The following is a 16246-nucleotide window of genomic DNA, read 5'->3' on the forward strand; positions in this document are numbered from 1 at the left end:
AATTTGAATGGGATCAATCCAATATTTCCAGAAATATCCAGACATATGGGCTCCTGCTTTGTGCTGAGACGATTTGTGATATATCTTGGCATCCAACGGTCTTGTCAGACTATTGAGTTGCGCGCTGGAAGCATTTTCTGTTGTGGCTGGAAAGGCCAATTCTTCAATGACAGTCCTTTCCGCAGGTGGGGCAGATGAAGGTAGAGTCTTTATGCCCCTCTTGCTGTTTCTTCATTCTTCTCCTTCTCTTCTCGTCTGTGTTGGATGATTGTGAGTGTCTCCTCAAAAGTATCAAGGCCAGCTATCACTGCTCCCTTCAGGCTGATCTGTCTTTGGCAAGAGTTTCCCAAGAGTTTGTATCGCCGGATGTTCATGGATTTCAGGTCGCATTTACAGATGTCTTTGAATCGCAGTTGCGGTCTGCCAGCGGGGCGCTTTCCTTCCGCCAGTTCACCACACAGAGTGTCCTTTGGGATTCTGCCCCCCTCCATTCTACAAACATACCCCAGCCATCGCATGCGTCGCTGTTTCAATAGAGAGTACATGCTTGGCAGATTTGCTCTCTCAAGAACCTCTGTCAGTGTTGGGAACTATGTCTTACCAGGTGATGTTCAAAATGCGTCGGAGGTTGCGCAGGTGGAAGATGTTGAGTTTGTGCTCATGCAATGCATGTAGCACTCAAGACTCGCTTCCATACAGAAACGTGCTCAGCACGCACGCCTTGTATACTTGAATCTTGGTGTTTTCTGCCGTGAGTTTTCCATTCTTCCAAACTCTCTTTGTCAGGCTGGACATGGTGGTTGATGCCTTGCCAATCCAAATCATGGACCACTTCAAGTTGATGATTGGAGATTGTTATCCCAGGTGGGTAAGGGACTCCTTCCCCCATCACTTGGGTCTTCTTGAGACTGATGGTCAGTCCGAAGTGCTTGCAGGCTGTACTAAAGCGTCTCATCAATTGCTGGAGTTCCTCACCTGAGTGAGCTACGACAGCTGCGTCATCTGCGAACAGAAAGTCTAGCAGAAGTTTGAGTTGCGTTTTGGTGATGGCTTTTAGCCTGGCGAAGTTGAACAGTTTCCCGTCAGCCTGGTCCTCAGGTAGATGCCTTCGGTGGAAGTCCCGAATGGGAACTTGAGGAGGACAGCAAAGAATATCCCGAACAGGGTGGGGGCGAGTACACATCCCTGCTTGACTCCGCTGCGGATGTCGAAGGCTACCGAGGTTGAGCCATCGAAGATCGCAAAACCATTCATGTCGTCATGAAAAGATTTTTTATGATGCTGAGGAGTCTTGGTGGGCAACCAATCTTTGGGAGGAACTTGAAGAGTCCATCTCTGCTAACTAGATCAAAAGCCTTGGTTAGATCGATGAAGGCAATGTAGAGAGGCTTTCGTTGCTCTGTACTTCTCTTGGAGCTGTCTGATGGAGAAGACCATGTATAATGTTGATGTGTTGGTTCTGAATCCACATTAAGACTCGGGATAGACTCTTTCAGAGACAATCTGAGATAAAAGGACCTGAAATTATGACCATCAGGGTGAGTGTAGTCCTGAGAAGAAATGTTTGAGGCGGCATTAAACGCCATTCTTCTTCTCTTTGAAAGGCCTTTCAAATAGGCATAAATTATTTTTCACTTCATATCACTTCAATTGTTTTTAGTCTCAGTTTATGTTCTTTCGCCATTTATGTAATTCAAGTATGATGATGATGTGGTTGCCAAGGCAACATCCATAATTTCAAGGTCGGCATACACGAAGGGACTAGTCCCCGCTACTAGTCCCGGGGACCAAGTCCTTTCGTGTGAACTACCCATTTTCATCAAAAAATTTAGTCACAGGGACCAGAATTTGGTCCCTGCGACTTGTCCCACGGATTCAAACATGGTTTGAATTCGTGGGACAAGTCCTCGGGACTTATCCTCTCAAATTATGGTCGCCCCTGCGACCAAATGAAAATAAGATGGGGGCCGATTGTGAGGTTGAAATTTTATTTGACATGGCCTGGAGAATAAATCTTGAATTTGTTTGTATTAAAGGCCTTGTTTGAATAGCTGCTATTTTTCGGTTCTAGATCAGTAGTATACTGAACTCTAGAAAAAAACAAAAAACGTTTTCCAAATTGTAAATAACTGACTAATTTTATAGATCGACTGTGTGCTGTTTTATTGACGTGTACGTGTATTTCGATGTTTTGGGGTTAATTTTGTAACTTCGGATGCACCGTTTAGGACCGCTCCTTTTTCGTGTCTGCGCCCTAAATTTTGCTATTTCGATGTGTAACAGGTCCCCGCGTGTAAACCCTTTAAGGGACTTGTTCCATCGTGTCATCGTGTAAACCCTATAGCGGACTAGTCCCTAAAATAAGTCCCTGCGACTAGTCCCCTCGTGTGTGCCGACCTTTAGGAATTAAGAAGGGTGACTGTCAAGGCGCAATTAACCTACAGAGCCAGGGCCGTACCTAGGATTTTTTGTCGGGGGCAAACTCCGCACACCTCTCACAGGGGTCTCCCGTATACAGACAGTTTCTAGTTGAATGTTTTATTTTTTTTTTACCCCCACACAGAAAGTTCCCTCTAAGATCTTTAAAGAAAACAAAACACACTGATGCTTTTTGTCTTAAATTGTCATGATTTACTATGGCATAAACACCTTGTTTAGCTGGAACCACACATTGCCTTAAAGTTTCATTTAATGGTAAATTTAAAACAGTCGATGCACTGCTGAAAACAAAAGGAGGAAATCACTGAGCTCCCACAAGTCAAACGCACTATAACAATTTGCAAAAAGATTTAAGTATAATTCAAGCCTTTTATTACTATAAAACGCTGCATAGCTCTATAACACGCTACAATGATTACTAGAGACCTAAAAAAACTAAACAGCCGTGTAAGAAAGGTCAAGAAACGCAACACCTTGTGACAAAAACTCATGAATAGCCGGGCCCGGCATTACAACAACTACAGAATGAAGCTCATTGCACGATACAAGCAATGATTAATCCCTGTCCTAATATTGCACAAAAACGAGCCAAACCAAACCTAGCTGACATGCCCTATGTGGCATCAAAAACACCGTCGTTAAATTAACACACAGAATAAGAAGTCATATTCAAAATGAGGAGAATTCAAAATAGGAAAATCAAAACTCATCAGCTACAAATGACCTGTGGTGTCGGAACATACGATGCTTAAATTCAAGGCTCTATCAAATCCTCCAAACCTTGGGAATTAGCGCAGGCCTTTAAAAACCAATTTAAACATGTCTCCGAGATATACATTCCTACAACACCAAGTCAGCAATCGCTAACAAATTTTATATCATGTCTCCACGTCTTGAACAACTAAAGAATTCATTTTCTCGATTTGGGGCACGGTTATGGAATTCTGACCTGATAATATTAGAAAGTCTGACAACAGAAAACTATTCAAAAACAAATAAATGAAATACTTATCAACATTTTAAAAAAGAAAATTCTTACCTTACACCTGGCTTCAATTCTTGAAATAATCAAAAACTTGTAAATTTTGTAACAATCCCGTAATTTCTATCAATATAGCTTGCAAATCCGTTTTTGTCCTGTATATTCACTTAATTTTTTACTACTTATTTAAGTCTTATTTTAGTTGCTGCTGTTGCTTTGTAATGTCAGCTTGTAAACACAAAAATGTATTTGCACTTAGCTTAATATAGTCATACCTACCCGCCTCGACTAGCTTTAGCTATTTGCGGGTAGGTATATACCTAACTTGTAACTCTCTGGTTTCTACTGAAAGTGTTGTTGTTGTTAGAAACATACTCGTGTAAGCTAGATTTAAAAAGGCTAGGAGTGGCTTAGGCTTGTCAGTCTTAATTTACTCGCCAACTTCTAAACCACAGGCAGCCCAAATTACAAAATCATTATTTTTATAGGAAAACTCGTACTGGCGTTTGCCTCGAAAGATTTTCCAAAATAATTATTTGGAATTCACATTGAAGGAAGATTTTTTTCAGTCAATTTGTCGATTTTCTTGTGATTTCGGACCATTATAGCTATAGAAATAGCTCAGCAAACTCAACACTATGTCAGAAAAAACTGAGTTTTCCTAGCGGAGTCAGCTGCCCCCTCTGCACCCCCCGCTATGTACGGCCCTGAGAGCAGAAAAACGCAAGTGCCCGCGTCCCGGTTATACAAAAGCGAGGAGACTGGAGAGAGAAGGCGTTCTTTCGCCCCCTCCTCGAGTCTTTTGTTTCCCGCGCCTTATTGTTCGATTCGCACCTATATCCCATAAGAACGCCAGTATTAAACTAAAACAGGCTAGTAAATCCCAGACAAAAGAGAAGTCAAGAACCAAAGGAGCTAATGGATTCAGAGGGTAAGAGAAACAACAGTTTTGATCGTACAACTAGTGTGGCCAAAGGTGATCTCAGATACAGAGATACAACATGTAGTGAGGAAGGAAGAAATCACGCAATGTTTTGTTTTTCCCTTTTGCTTTAAAAGTAATGCAATTCCCAAGAGAAGGTCTTGTGATAAAGGTTACTGGCTAAGTACTCCTTTAGCTTCAGTTAAGCTTACGTGTAGATAGAGGCAATAACAAATCGATCGCTGATCCATAAAAACGTGGCCGGATCAGAGAAAACAATCTCATTACAATACAACCGGCCGAGCTAGAAAAGCACGTGTGCTTAATTATATAAACTACCTTGCTGGCAAAACAATCGTTAATATTATCGAAAATTTGAATTGTTAAGGCCCATTTACTGTAAGTTGCGATTTTTGTGCAATTTTTGTCACACCCCTCTTTGAAGCAGCTTTGGTCACAGGCAGCCCAAGCTCGTGTCACTGGAGAGCGTGTAACAATTCTTGGTTTTCACATGACGTCATAAAAACCTGAAATTCATAACTAAACACAATTTTGCAAAATTTTGGGTTTTTATCTTCATCACATAAAATAAATATAAATTTCAATCGGCTTGCTTGTTTTCAGCAGGATAGCATTCTTTGTTTTGAAAATAGAGCAGTTTGAATTTTAGATTTTTGGGTAGTGCGTGACAGAAGCGATTGCTGCTCTAAACATGTCACGTACATGAAAACATCGATTTGCCTCGTGTTTTTCTTAGGTCTGATCAGCTAACATGTATTAGTATAAATCTACTAGTGTTCTATCACGAATGCCGTTCTCTGATTGGCTACGCTACTCGCTATCTATTCTGTGATAGATAGTGAGTAGCGATTTTCAACAAAATGGCGCCTGCTTCTTCGCGTTTTCGAAGTGTCTGCGATGAGGAAATAGATAATTTACTTGTTTAGTTTTGACCGACTAGTAGATTTATACTAAAACAATTAGATTATTCGCTCTCGATTTCTATGCGTGATAGCTGATTCGGGCTGCGCCCTCATCAGCTATCACGCGATAGAAATCTCGAGCTCATAATCTAATTGTTAAATAGAAGCGACTATGCCAATGTGTGAAAGTTCAGCAGAGAGAAGAAAGGCTTTGAAATAGCCAAGGTAGCTCCAGATGTTTTTGCTGGTTTCCAGCCGCCATGTTGGTGGCTATGTTGGTGTCCACTAACATGGCGTCCCATACTAAACTCTGTAATTTTCCTTGGTACATTTTCTCGAATAATTCGATTATGAGATATCGCACAGCCCCGTGGTTTTCACACGTTGTTTATGTATCACTCTTCTACAACATATCAATTTCTTGACTTTATCTATTGAATGGTTGAGGATTTCATTTTTTTACTTGCATGACGATGTGTGAGGTGAAAACCACCAATTAATTACTAGTGTGACGAACACCTTTGAGTGCAAGCGGTATTGGGTCACAGGCAGCAGTTGAGAATTTAAATGTGTTATAAGACTTTGTATGGGGAATAAAATCAGTACTGTCGATTCCGATGCTTAAATAATGCTAAATTTTAACTTTCATTCAATAAAATGAATAAAACTGACTCACCTCTGGTGTATTCTCATGCATTTGAGGGTTATTTTACCAATTCGGGCAATCTTTGAAATCACTGTTTTTCCATTCATAAGGTGGAGTCTTATTATTTTAACTTTCATTCAATAAAATGAATAAAACTGACTCACCTCTGGTGTATTCTTGTGCATTTGAGGGTTATTTTACCAATTCGGGCAATCTTTGAAATCACTGTTTTTCCATTCATAAGGTGGAGTCTTATTATTTTAACTTTCATTCAATAAAATGAATAAAACTGACTCACCTCTGGTGTATTCGTGCCTTTGGGGGTTATTTTATTGTTTCGGGCATTCTTTAAAAATTATCACTGTTATTCCCTTCATAAGACGGAGTCTTAATTGTTGTTTTAACTTTTATTCAATAAAATGAATAAAACTGACTCACCTCTGATGTATTCTCATTCATTTGGGGGTTGATAAGTTTACCGTTTCGGGTATTCTTTGAAAGTTATCACTGGGAATAACAGTGATTTCAAAGAATTCTTGGTTTTCATGTGACGTCACCAAATTCTAGAATTCAAAGCTGGGAGGCCTACAAAATTTTTACCTTCATTCAAGGAAAGATTACCTAAAAATATGTCTGTTCACAATTTCTTAGCTCGATGTCGTGCTTCCTTTTGAAAATAGACCAGTTTCAATTTCCGAGTTTCCATCGTGCGTGACATAAAGAGGACGGCCGTGACAGAGCTTTTCCGTATCTTAAAAATGACTCTTCGGGTGATTTTCAGCATTCTAAACAATTTAAGTTTGAGGAGAAATATTAATCTAAACATTCAAAAATTCACAAGGGCAAACAAACTTCTTTTCTGGCAAAAGTGAACTCCAGATGTTTTTTCGTATTTCCGGCCGCCATGTTTGTGCCCCTCAGAGGGACACAAACATGGCGTCTCCATACTAAGCTCTATAAATTTATGTTGAACATTTTGTCAAATAACTCGAGTACAGAATGCCGCACAGACCTGACACTTGGACAGATGCCTTATTTATGTATCCTCTATACCATGTCAATTTCTTGACTTCATTCACGGAATGGTTTCGATTTTTTTTTTCAATGGCGTGACAGTGAAAACCGAGAATAAAGGGCCGAAACAGTAAAATAACCCCCAAACGCACGAGAATACATCAGAGGTGAGTCAGTTTTATTCATTTTATTGAATGAAAGTTAAAATTTAGAATTATTAAAGGTTCGGAATCAGCAATATTTTATTCCCCATAAAAGTCTTATAATGTATTTAAATTCTCAACGGCTACCTGTGACCCAATACGGATAAAACACTGGAGTACAACTGGCCACATGCAAAAATAATTTGCAGTTAATCTGAGCTAAAACAACCAAAAATGATCTGAAATGTCATTTGGGTCAGTTTAATGCTCTAGCCAGCCCTTCGTTTATAGCATTATATTATTATAGTGTGATAATTTATGTGAAACTTTTTTCAATGTTCTTTTGATTTCCTTAGAGCATTCGGGTGGAAGTTTCAGCTGCTTTGACTATGTGTTGATTGTTTTGTCTTTACTCTTGGTCCTCCTTTTCATGCCATTTTCGCTGTGCTGTACCTTGAAGGTAAGTTTGTCAGGATGCTGACTCTATTAGAATCAGCCATTTCAATAATCCCAACTTGTTTGCATATATATGTGCCAACTAGAAGGGATTCTGATATAATGTGATAAATTATGTAATTTTAATCTAAAAACTTTCATTGGTCTTAGACAACTGGGACGACCGCTCATTTTGAGCACTGGTGGGTTCTTTCATTATTATTATTATTATTATTATTATTATTATTATTATTATTATTATTATTATTTTGTGCAGTTAATAAACATATGTATGCTAAAATAGAACAGCATAGGGCGCGCAGCGTAACCTATGCGATCTTTGACTTACTTGACTTAGTTCCTTATCTCCTCTGGGAGAATAGGGCCGTTGACTTGTTTTCTCTATCCCACCCTGTCTCTCGCAGCGATGACAGCCTCTCCCCAAGTGTCAAAACCCATCTTCTGCCTCTCTCCTTCCACAGTCCTTCTCCAGGTCTCTTTCGGCCGCCCGCTTTTCCTCTTCCCCTCCGGTGTCCAAGTTAGGGCAATGTGCGGGTTCTGATCGCTGCTCATGCGCAGGACATGCCCTATCCACCGCCACCTCCGTCTCCTAATCTGCTCACTGATGGAGCAGGTTTTTGCTCGCCGTCTAACCTCTTCATTTGTCACCTTCATTGGCCAATAGATCTTAAGTAATCTACGTAAGCACTTGTGTAGGAATGTGTCCAGCTTTCGTTCGTCCCTCTTTGTCATTCTCCATGTTTCACATCCGTAGAGTAACACTGCTACGACATTGGATTTGAATATTCTGATCTTAGTGTTTTTGCTCAGTTGTCCACTTCTCCAGATCTTAGTTAGTTTGTTAAATGCTCCTGTAGCTTTCCCTAGACGGTGCTTGATATCGTCCTCAGCCCCTCCATGCTTGGTTATTCTTGCTCCTAGGTAGTCAAAGCAATCCACATCCTCAACTTCCTGCCCATCTATAACAACTGTCTTGTTGCTGTTGGCGTTGATCCTCATCAGTTTGGTTTTCTTGGTGTTAATCTTTAAGCCTGTTCCTTTACCATTACTACTGAGATGGTTAATCTTCGACTGTATCTGCGTGAATGTACTTGAGATGAGAGCTAAGTCATCTGCAAAATCTAAGTCCTCTAACATAGTTGTCAACCTCCACCTAATACCTGTCCTTGTGCATTCGACTGATCTTCTCATCACCCAATCAATCACCAAGAGGAACAGGAACCCTGACATGTTGCAACCCTGTTTGACGCCTGACTTCACTTCGAACCAATCTGATCTTCCAGCACCATCTACCACAGCACATGTGCAGTTAGTATACATGACTTGCACCATTTTCACGATCTTAGTTGGTATTCCATAGCACGTACCTCATGATCTTCCAGAGAGTGTCTCTGTGTATGCTATCGAAGGCCTTCTCGTAGTCCACAAAACAAAGGTAGAGGCTGGTGTTCCATTCGGCTACCTGTTCAATTATATTTCGCAATATGAAGATCTGCTCAGTCGTGCTCCTTCCTTTTCTAAAACCAGCTTGATCTCTTCTCAACTCAGCATCCGTTCCAACAACAATCCTCTTGATCAAGACTCTTCCCAACACCTTGGCGACAATAGACATGAGGATGATACCTCTCCAGTTTCCACAACTCGTCAAGTCCCCTTTCTTGGGCAGTTTGATGATAAGCCCCCTAGACCAGTCCTCTGCAATACTTTCTTCCTCCCATATTTTGTTGAATAACTCATACAGGACACTAACTGTGGTGTCAATGTCAACCCTCAGAAGGTCTGCCGTGATACTATCAATACCTGGCGCCTTTCCACTTTTCATGTGCCTCAATGCACTCCTAATCTCCTCCCTTGTTATTTCTCCTGTATTGATGCTGTTATACACTACGTCTGCCTCTTCCATCTCAATAACAACTTCGGGAACTGGCCGGTTTAAGATTTCCATGAAGTGCTCTTTCCATCTTGCTTTAGCCTCGTCTTCTTTAGTCAATAACTTTCCTTCCTATGCGATCTTTAGGAACTTATAAAAAGAAAACTGCTGACTTAAAAAAAAAATAGCGATAAAATATAAAAATCTCATACAAATATAAAAGTTCTCTAATACCAAAACTATATTGAGCTTCTACGCTATTCCCTAAAGGAAAGTCAATTGACGGTAGCTTTATATATTATTATTATTATTATTATTATTATTATTATTATTATTATTATTATTATTATTATTATTGGTGCGTTAATTCTTGAGTCATCAGCCTGGATGTTAGGTACAATGCTATTTAGTTTCCAACCCTTCTGTCTGGATTATTTAACAATTATTCCATGAGCGCGCGTTGGATATGAGATGGTAAATAGCCAACGAGGCGCGAAGCGCCGGGTTGGCTATAACTAATCTCATATCCAACAAGCGCGAATGGAATAATTGTTTTATTAAATTCTCCACGTTTAGACATTGCTGTTGAAGTTTACTGAATTTTTATATTTTAAGAAAAAATTTCTGTCAAATTAAAACGACCGGATATTGAGGCAACCTCCGACCAAAGCGCGCGAAACCTAATGATCACATGACACGCGAAGCGCTTTGCAAACGGAGTTGAATGAAAAATCGAAAGCGAAGAAAATTGGACACAGTCGGACATCTAAAATTCAAGAAACGTTTAAATGTACGAATTATAACCTTTCTGAGACTAGCATTCAAGTGCTTTTGGAGTTCAAGCTCACCGAGAAGCGTAATAGTTGTGCACATTTGAGCAAATGTTCTGCTGTGTGGTGCCGAGCGAAGGAAGAGATCAGGGCAAGGTCGGCTTTTTTCATGCTGAACTGAATTCCTTGCGGACGATTTAAAACACTTCAGGCAAGTCCAAGTGTACGAGGTACAACCTCACTGAGACAAGCATTCAGTGCAAGTTTTTAAACTTCAAGCTTATTTGAGAAGCGTAAGAGCTGTGCACATTAGTGCAAATGTTTTGCTGAGTGGTGCCGAGCGACGGAAATGAACATTATGGCCGCCGCTCGTACGGATTTCATAGATGAACCATCTCAAGTCCTCGTAAATTCGTAAAAACATAAAGGCAGGCATAAAGCTCTTCCTGAGAAATTTCTTCGATTGGTTTTAACCTCTTACCGCCAGGATTTGCAAGCCATCCTGAAATTTTTGAAGGTAACCGGTTGTTTATATTATTGTTGTTATGTGATCTAAAAAATTGTAAAATCTTGCAATTTTGAAGATTTTGAAGGAAACTCCTGAGATATGTACCATTAAATAGTGTCATACCGAACTTTGTGGCTTTTATTGTTGTTATATTGAGATGGCATTGTTTGGAATTTCTTTCTTTTCCTTTTTTTTCTACATTTTTCTGAAGAAACTTTTGCTTCCCCCGGAAAAAAAAATTTAGCTTAGCGACACCTGGGGCATTCGTTTTCCATATAAGGTCAAACTACGGTATATGAGCTGATAACCGAGATTTAGTGAACCAATCAGAACGCTAGAAATGCAATATCCGAGGCTGAGAATTTAATAATTACCAATACTAGTTTTGCTCTGTCAATATACCATGTCCAACAATATTGCACACTGCACAGAGTATGTCAAGCTATTCTTTTTGTTGTTGTTTTTGTTTTTGCTTTCTGGCTGTCATTTTCTTCAGTTTCTTAGGCTCGCTTAACTTTAAATTCATGGTTATAATTATTTTGGAGGTCTGACATTTCATGTGTACTTTCAACGGTCGATAATTTGCATGATAGAACTTTACAGCACACCCCAGTCCATCACAAAAGAAGCCATTTCATCCATGAGTGAATCAAGGCTTACTCAGCCTGGGAACTGGTTAAAATTGGAGATAATTTATAGTTAACTTTTACTATTGTCTTCTAAACAAACAACAGATTCTGCAAGAACATGAGCAAGTAGTAATTTACCGTCTTGGTCGGCAGCTTCCTGGCGGACCCAAAGAACCAGGTATTGAAGTTTCTGTTCTAAAATGTAACAACACTGCTCTAAACTGGTGATAGATATAGTTATCTGTGAGGACTGCTGTACAAAAGTGACAGAGATGCCTGTCCAAACTTTCTTTTATTAAAAGTACTAGAATCGCGGTTGTGGCCAAAATTCCTTTTTACCTCTTGGAAGTTACAGTTTTACTGCAAATTAATACATTGTTAGTAGATCCTGTAATTTTGTTTTTGGTTGTGGGTCTTTTAGCATCGTACGTGAGAACGGTATTTAAACCTACAGGAACAGGAAGCATCCCGATTACTTCTCCCTCTCCCCTCCCCCACCCCCTTTTTGCTGGGATATAATACGTCCAACTCCTAGATAATGTATGGTTTACAGCTTTTTTTGGTTAAAGACAACAATTTATGTTATATCGTTGTTTTCCAGGGTTGTTTTTCATTCTGCCTTGTACTGACACATATCAGAAAGTTGATCTCAGGACTACATCATTTGACATGCCACCTCAGGAGGTTTGTATTTTTACTACAGTTACTGCAACATTAATATTCATATGCCACCACAGGGGGTTTGTAAAGCGGTCAGTATAAAATGCAGACTGCAGACTGCAGACTGGGTATAAAATGCAGACTAGGTATAAAATGCAGACTGCAGACTGCAGATTGGGTATAAAATGCAGACTGATATCAAAACCGTCTCTTCGTCAAATACAGGATACATTTTCAATTTTCAACTCACTCAAGTGTCACGCAATCACATTTCCGAGATCGTCTCCCTCGAAATTGACCTTATTTTTGACCCATTTCTCAACAATTTGCTTTCTTTATCTTGATTTGGTAGCTTTCATTTCCTGAGGCCCTTTCTTCACAAAGAAGACTCCAGCTTAATCGCTTTGCATTAGTTCGTAAACAATTACGCCCATGACGGTTTTCATAATTATTATTATGAGGGAAACAGACTTGATTTCTGAGGGGGCAAGCAATTTGACATCGACAGATTTTAACTAGTTTCCTTGAATATTAACGAAGTTTGTCAAAGACAAATTGTATACCTTCACTATTCTAACAATACATAAACACACATTTTATTCAAGAAACATTATTTTACTGCCACCCTGACTACCACTTACCGATGTTGCCGATGTCATGTTGACGCAAAGCGGCGAAAAGGTCAACCACGTGCGAAGTAAAGGTCATGTGTCAACATTTAATTGCTTACGTCATGCTTTGAGGTTGTTTATTTCAAGGTTGACGCTTTTCGAAAAGAATATAATAATGTCAAATAAATATTTTATGGCAAATGATCTCGAAAGACGATTGTATGACACTAAGTTAAGTTGAAAAATTCAAAATGTATCCTGTATTTGACGAAGAGGCGGTTTTGGTCTCAGTCTGCATTTTATACCTAGCCTGCATTTTATACCCAGTCTGCAGTCTGCAATCTGCAGTCTGCAGTCTGCATTTTATACTGACCGGTTTGTAAAGTACCGTTACTGCAACAATAATATTCATCTGACCTATCTTCCCTATGGAATGAAGGACTTCTTCAAAGCCTATCATGAAATTCCCATGCCACATTTTTGTTGACAGTAGTATTAGCGAAATTTATACTAACAGTAACCTTAATTTGAGAAAACCTGTTCCTTAGTTGTTTTTTGCGTAGGCTCGATTACCAGCTGTTGTTTGGGAATCCAACAAAACAACTATTTAAACAAGCTCTCTTCCAGTATTATTTTGCTCAGTATTAATCACTGCCATACAACCCTGTAAAACGTTTTCTGTCTTTCTTCTCCTCTATTTATAATTAGTTTTGCTTTTCCTTTTCTATTTTTTTTATATTTCAACAAATATTGTTTCGTATTTTTAAAGGGCATACAATTATAGTTAACTAATTATTATGCCCTTCTCCACTCCTCTCTTTAGCACTGTAACCTTATGTAATAGCATCATGTGGAGTAAATAAAAAATACAAAATAATAATACAGAAATGAGCCTGCACTCATCCCCAAAGATAACCGAATAAAACCCAAGGGAGCGGCAGAAATTGAACCTACTTTTTGTGTGGAGAGAAACAAAACTGTGTGGACAAAATTATGACTGGGAATGTTGAATGCTCACAATGAAACAACTGAGGAATAGAAAAACCGTAAAATTAACGATCCTGTGTTGACATCACAGCTATACTATCCCCAGTCTCCCATCTTGTGCAGTATTGTAACCCACCAAAAGTAAAATTTAATGCTTTATATGCTTTAGCAAATGTTGGGAAGAAAAATTGGCAATAAAGGAAAATCTTTTTTTATTTCCATATCAGAACAACACAAAGATTTGATTAAGCAAATAAAGACACTTTAAAGATCATACAGCTAAATTGCCAGTAATTTTGCTATTACGGACTCTTGCCATTAAGGACACTGACTTGCGGTCCTGAGGGTGTTCGCAATGAAGGGAGTAGCCTGTATTGGTAGTAAGATAAGTAAAAAAAGTGTGTAATTTACACAGTCTTTAATTTTGGTTATCAATGTTTCATCAAAGACCTGTTAAAAAGCCAACCTTTAGTTGTTTGTTTGAGATGAAGGATGCAGTCAGCATTATAATGGAAGCTGAACCCTTGAAACTTTCAGTTATTTGTATACTCAGGTCTGACTTTTGTGACCATTTGCAGATGAAAAAAGAGGAGTGTTGAGGTTTGCAAAGTTTGGAGGACTGTCCCTTTATCTATCCGCAATGAGTCTTTGAACATTACATGTACATCTGGTTTCTGGTTTCCTTGGTTACTACATAAGGTGACATCACTTTTAATTAAGATACTGGTCATCTTGGCTCACTAGGAGGCCGTCACATTCCAGCAACGAAAAGCAGTGCAAGTGACCCTGTCATAGGATGACAACCTTGATTTGAAATTTATCCTTGCAAGGATTGACTTTTTACTGCTAGGCGCCTTGTCAGTCTATGCAGAAACTTCATGGAACCAACTCTCAGAACACCTTTGGAAACTCATGCACACATTTACGGAGCTGCATGCTTGCCTCAGGGTTTTTCAGAACTAAAATATGTGACAATGATGTTTCATAATGTTCTGCCTGCAAACACATGGCAAATTAAAGTGCACATTAATGCCCGCTTGAAATCAAAGAACTCCATAAAGCAATCAATGATGAGGGTCTGCTGGTAGGCTCCAATACAAGTAATAATAATTATTGTTAATATTTAACCTTCCCGGGTGGGAGAGAGGCCTGGTGGTAGCATAGCTCCTTAGGCTGCTGTCATCCTAGGGATCACTAGAGACTGGGCCTAGCATGCAAACTTGCAATCTGTTAAGCATTCATGGGTGGGAAAATCCTGTCTAGTAGTTATTATGTAATTGCATGTATTTTTTTCGATAACTTATTATCCTGGTTCCATCAATCCTTGTGAACATGCAATAAACATGAATAAAAGAAAAGTTACGCATAGGAAGATATAGTTTTACCACCAGGCATTAGGAAAAGCTCTTCGGCTGAATAATAAATGTATTTAAACGTAAACTTAAATCATGGCTTTAATTAACAAAGTGTTTTATGAACCATAATGAGATAATGTCTTCATTCTTTTTGTAATAATTTTATTGTATTTTAATTATTATCTTTAAGTTATATTGTTGTAAAGTGCTATAACTGTATCTTTCAGGAAATATAGTTCTATATAAGTGTATTCAATTGTTATTATTATTATTATTGTAAAGTTTACATAGAGATATGCATATAGGAACTTGTGTTTAGCACATTAAAAGTATTAGATTTTCTATACCACTGTTTCATTCAAAAATGAAAAGTAGTTATATAAAATTATTAGTAAATTATAGATATTAGGAACCTGTACTTTGTTTGTTTAATGTTGTTTCAACAAAGAAATGTTGTACAGCATATTGTCAATAAGACAAAAGATGGTTTGTACTTCAGGTAGGGGACACCTAATCAAGTTTAAAGTTAACATATAGTGCCTTTGAAAGGCAGAAGAATAGTATGAGTCCCAAACTGAAAGGTAAAAATAAAAGTTTCTGCCCCAGATGTTTACTGGAGGGACAGCTGGTTATAATTTCTAAGAAATACCTCAATTTTTGTCTTTTTGATTCTTATACAGGCATAATTACAGTAGTCTTTGACTTAACACCACTTCATGGCAATTCAGTTTGTAATAAATGCCTGAGAAAATTTACCAAGATCTTTTCTAGGATTGCTTCTTTTTCTGGCTGTATGAAAGGCCATAAAGTGATAAATAGACACACCTGAGTTTATTTACTTTTAAACCAATAAGATTCTTCAAAAGATTTTTGTGCCTCAGTTTTGACTTACACTTTTCTTTACCATTAGCTTAAAATAATTTAATTGCATGAGATGAAAACCTTGGTTAATTTTTAATCGGGAATTAGCTAATTAAATAGAAGAAAGATCCTCGCAGTTAGTACGCAACTTAAGCAGTTGTGAAAAGAAAGCCTGAAATTTCTTTTCAGGCGTTCTTTTCGCCAGATGACATCATTTGACTACAACCGACCAGAATTCATTTCGTTTCCCTTTTCAAATTTAAGTTACATACTAACTGCGAGGATCTTTTCTTCTATTTAAACTTTCATCTGCAGTTCATAATTTTTAGTTTCATATATTCATACTCATTTATTCATCCTTCACTGGTATATTGTTATTCCGTTATTTTTCCTTATAAAATTCTTTACGTAAAACAGGACTTCTGCAAGTCGGAGCTTTAAAATAATGTTGTTCACTGACTGTTTCTTAA

The 16246-nt window shown here is 38.5% G+C and overlaps 1 protein-coding gene across 2 annotated transcripts; it reads left to right on the top strand.

The window, feature by feature from the left end:
- The first annotated feature begins 4187 nt into the window (after positions 1–4187).
- LOC146483989 (band 7 protein AAEL010189-like) lies at positions 4188–15535 on the top strand. Of its 2 annotated transcripts, none has more exons than XM_085105310.1 (5): positions 4188–4352; positions 7426–7529; positions 11408–11480; positions 11904–11986; positions 14114–15535. In XM_085105310.1, exons 1-5 carry the CDS (start codon positions 4340–4342, stop codon positions 14117–14119), a joined length of 279 nt encoding a protein of 92 aa, XP_084961436.1. In that variant the 5' UTR covers positions 4188–4339; the 3' UTR covers positions 14120–15535. The 2 variants fall into 2 exon arrangements, with proteins under 2 accessions (XP_084961436.1, XP_084961435.1); XM_085105309.1 differs by having other exon boundaries at positions 4189–4352; positions 14139–15535.
- The last annotated feature ends 711 nt before the right edge of the window (positions 15536–16246 follow it).

Source organism: Pavona decussata, unplaced genomic scaffold (genome assembly GCF_977016875.1).
Source record: "Pavona decussata unplaced genomic scaffold, jaPavDecu1.1 SCAFFOLD_37, whole genome shotgun sequence".
Classification (NCBI taxonomy): Eukaryota; Metazoa; Cnidaria; class Anthozoa; order Scleractinia; family Agariciidae; genus Pavona; species Pavona decussata.

Coding starts and splice junctions, on each gene's coding strand:
- LOC146483989 (XM_085105309.1), top strand. Junction 11,481..11,903: donor TGGCGGACCCAAAGAACCAG/GTATTGAAGTTT, acceptor GTTGTTTTCCAG/GGTTGTTTTTCATTCTGCCT. Junction 11,987..14,138: donor TTGACATGCCACCTCAGGAG/GTTTGTATTTTT, acceptor GACCATTTGCAG/ATGAAAAAAGAGGAGTGTTG.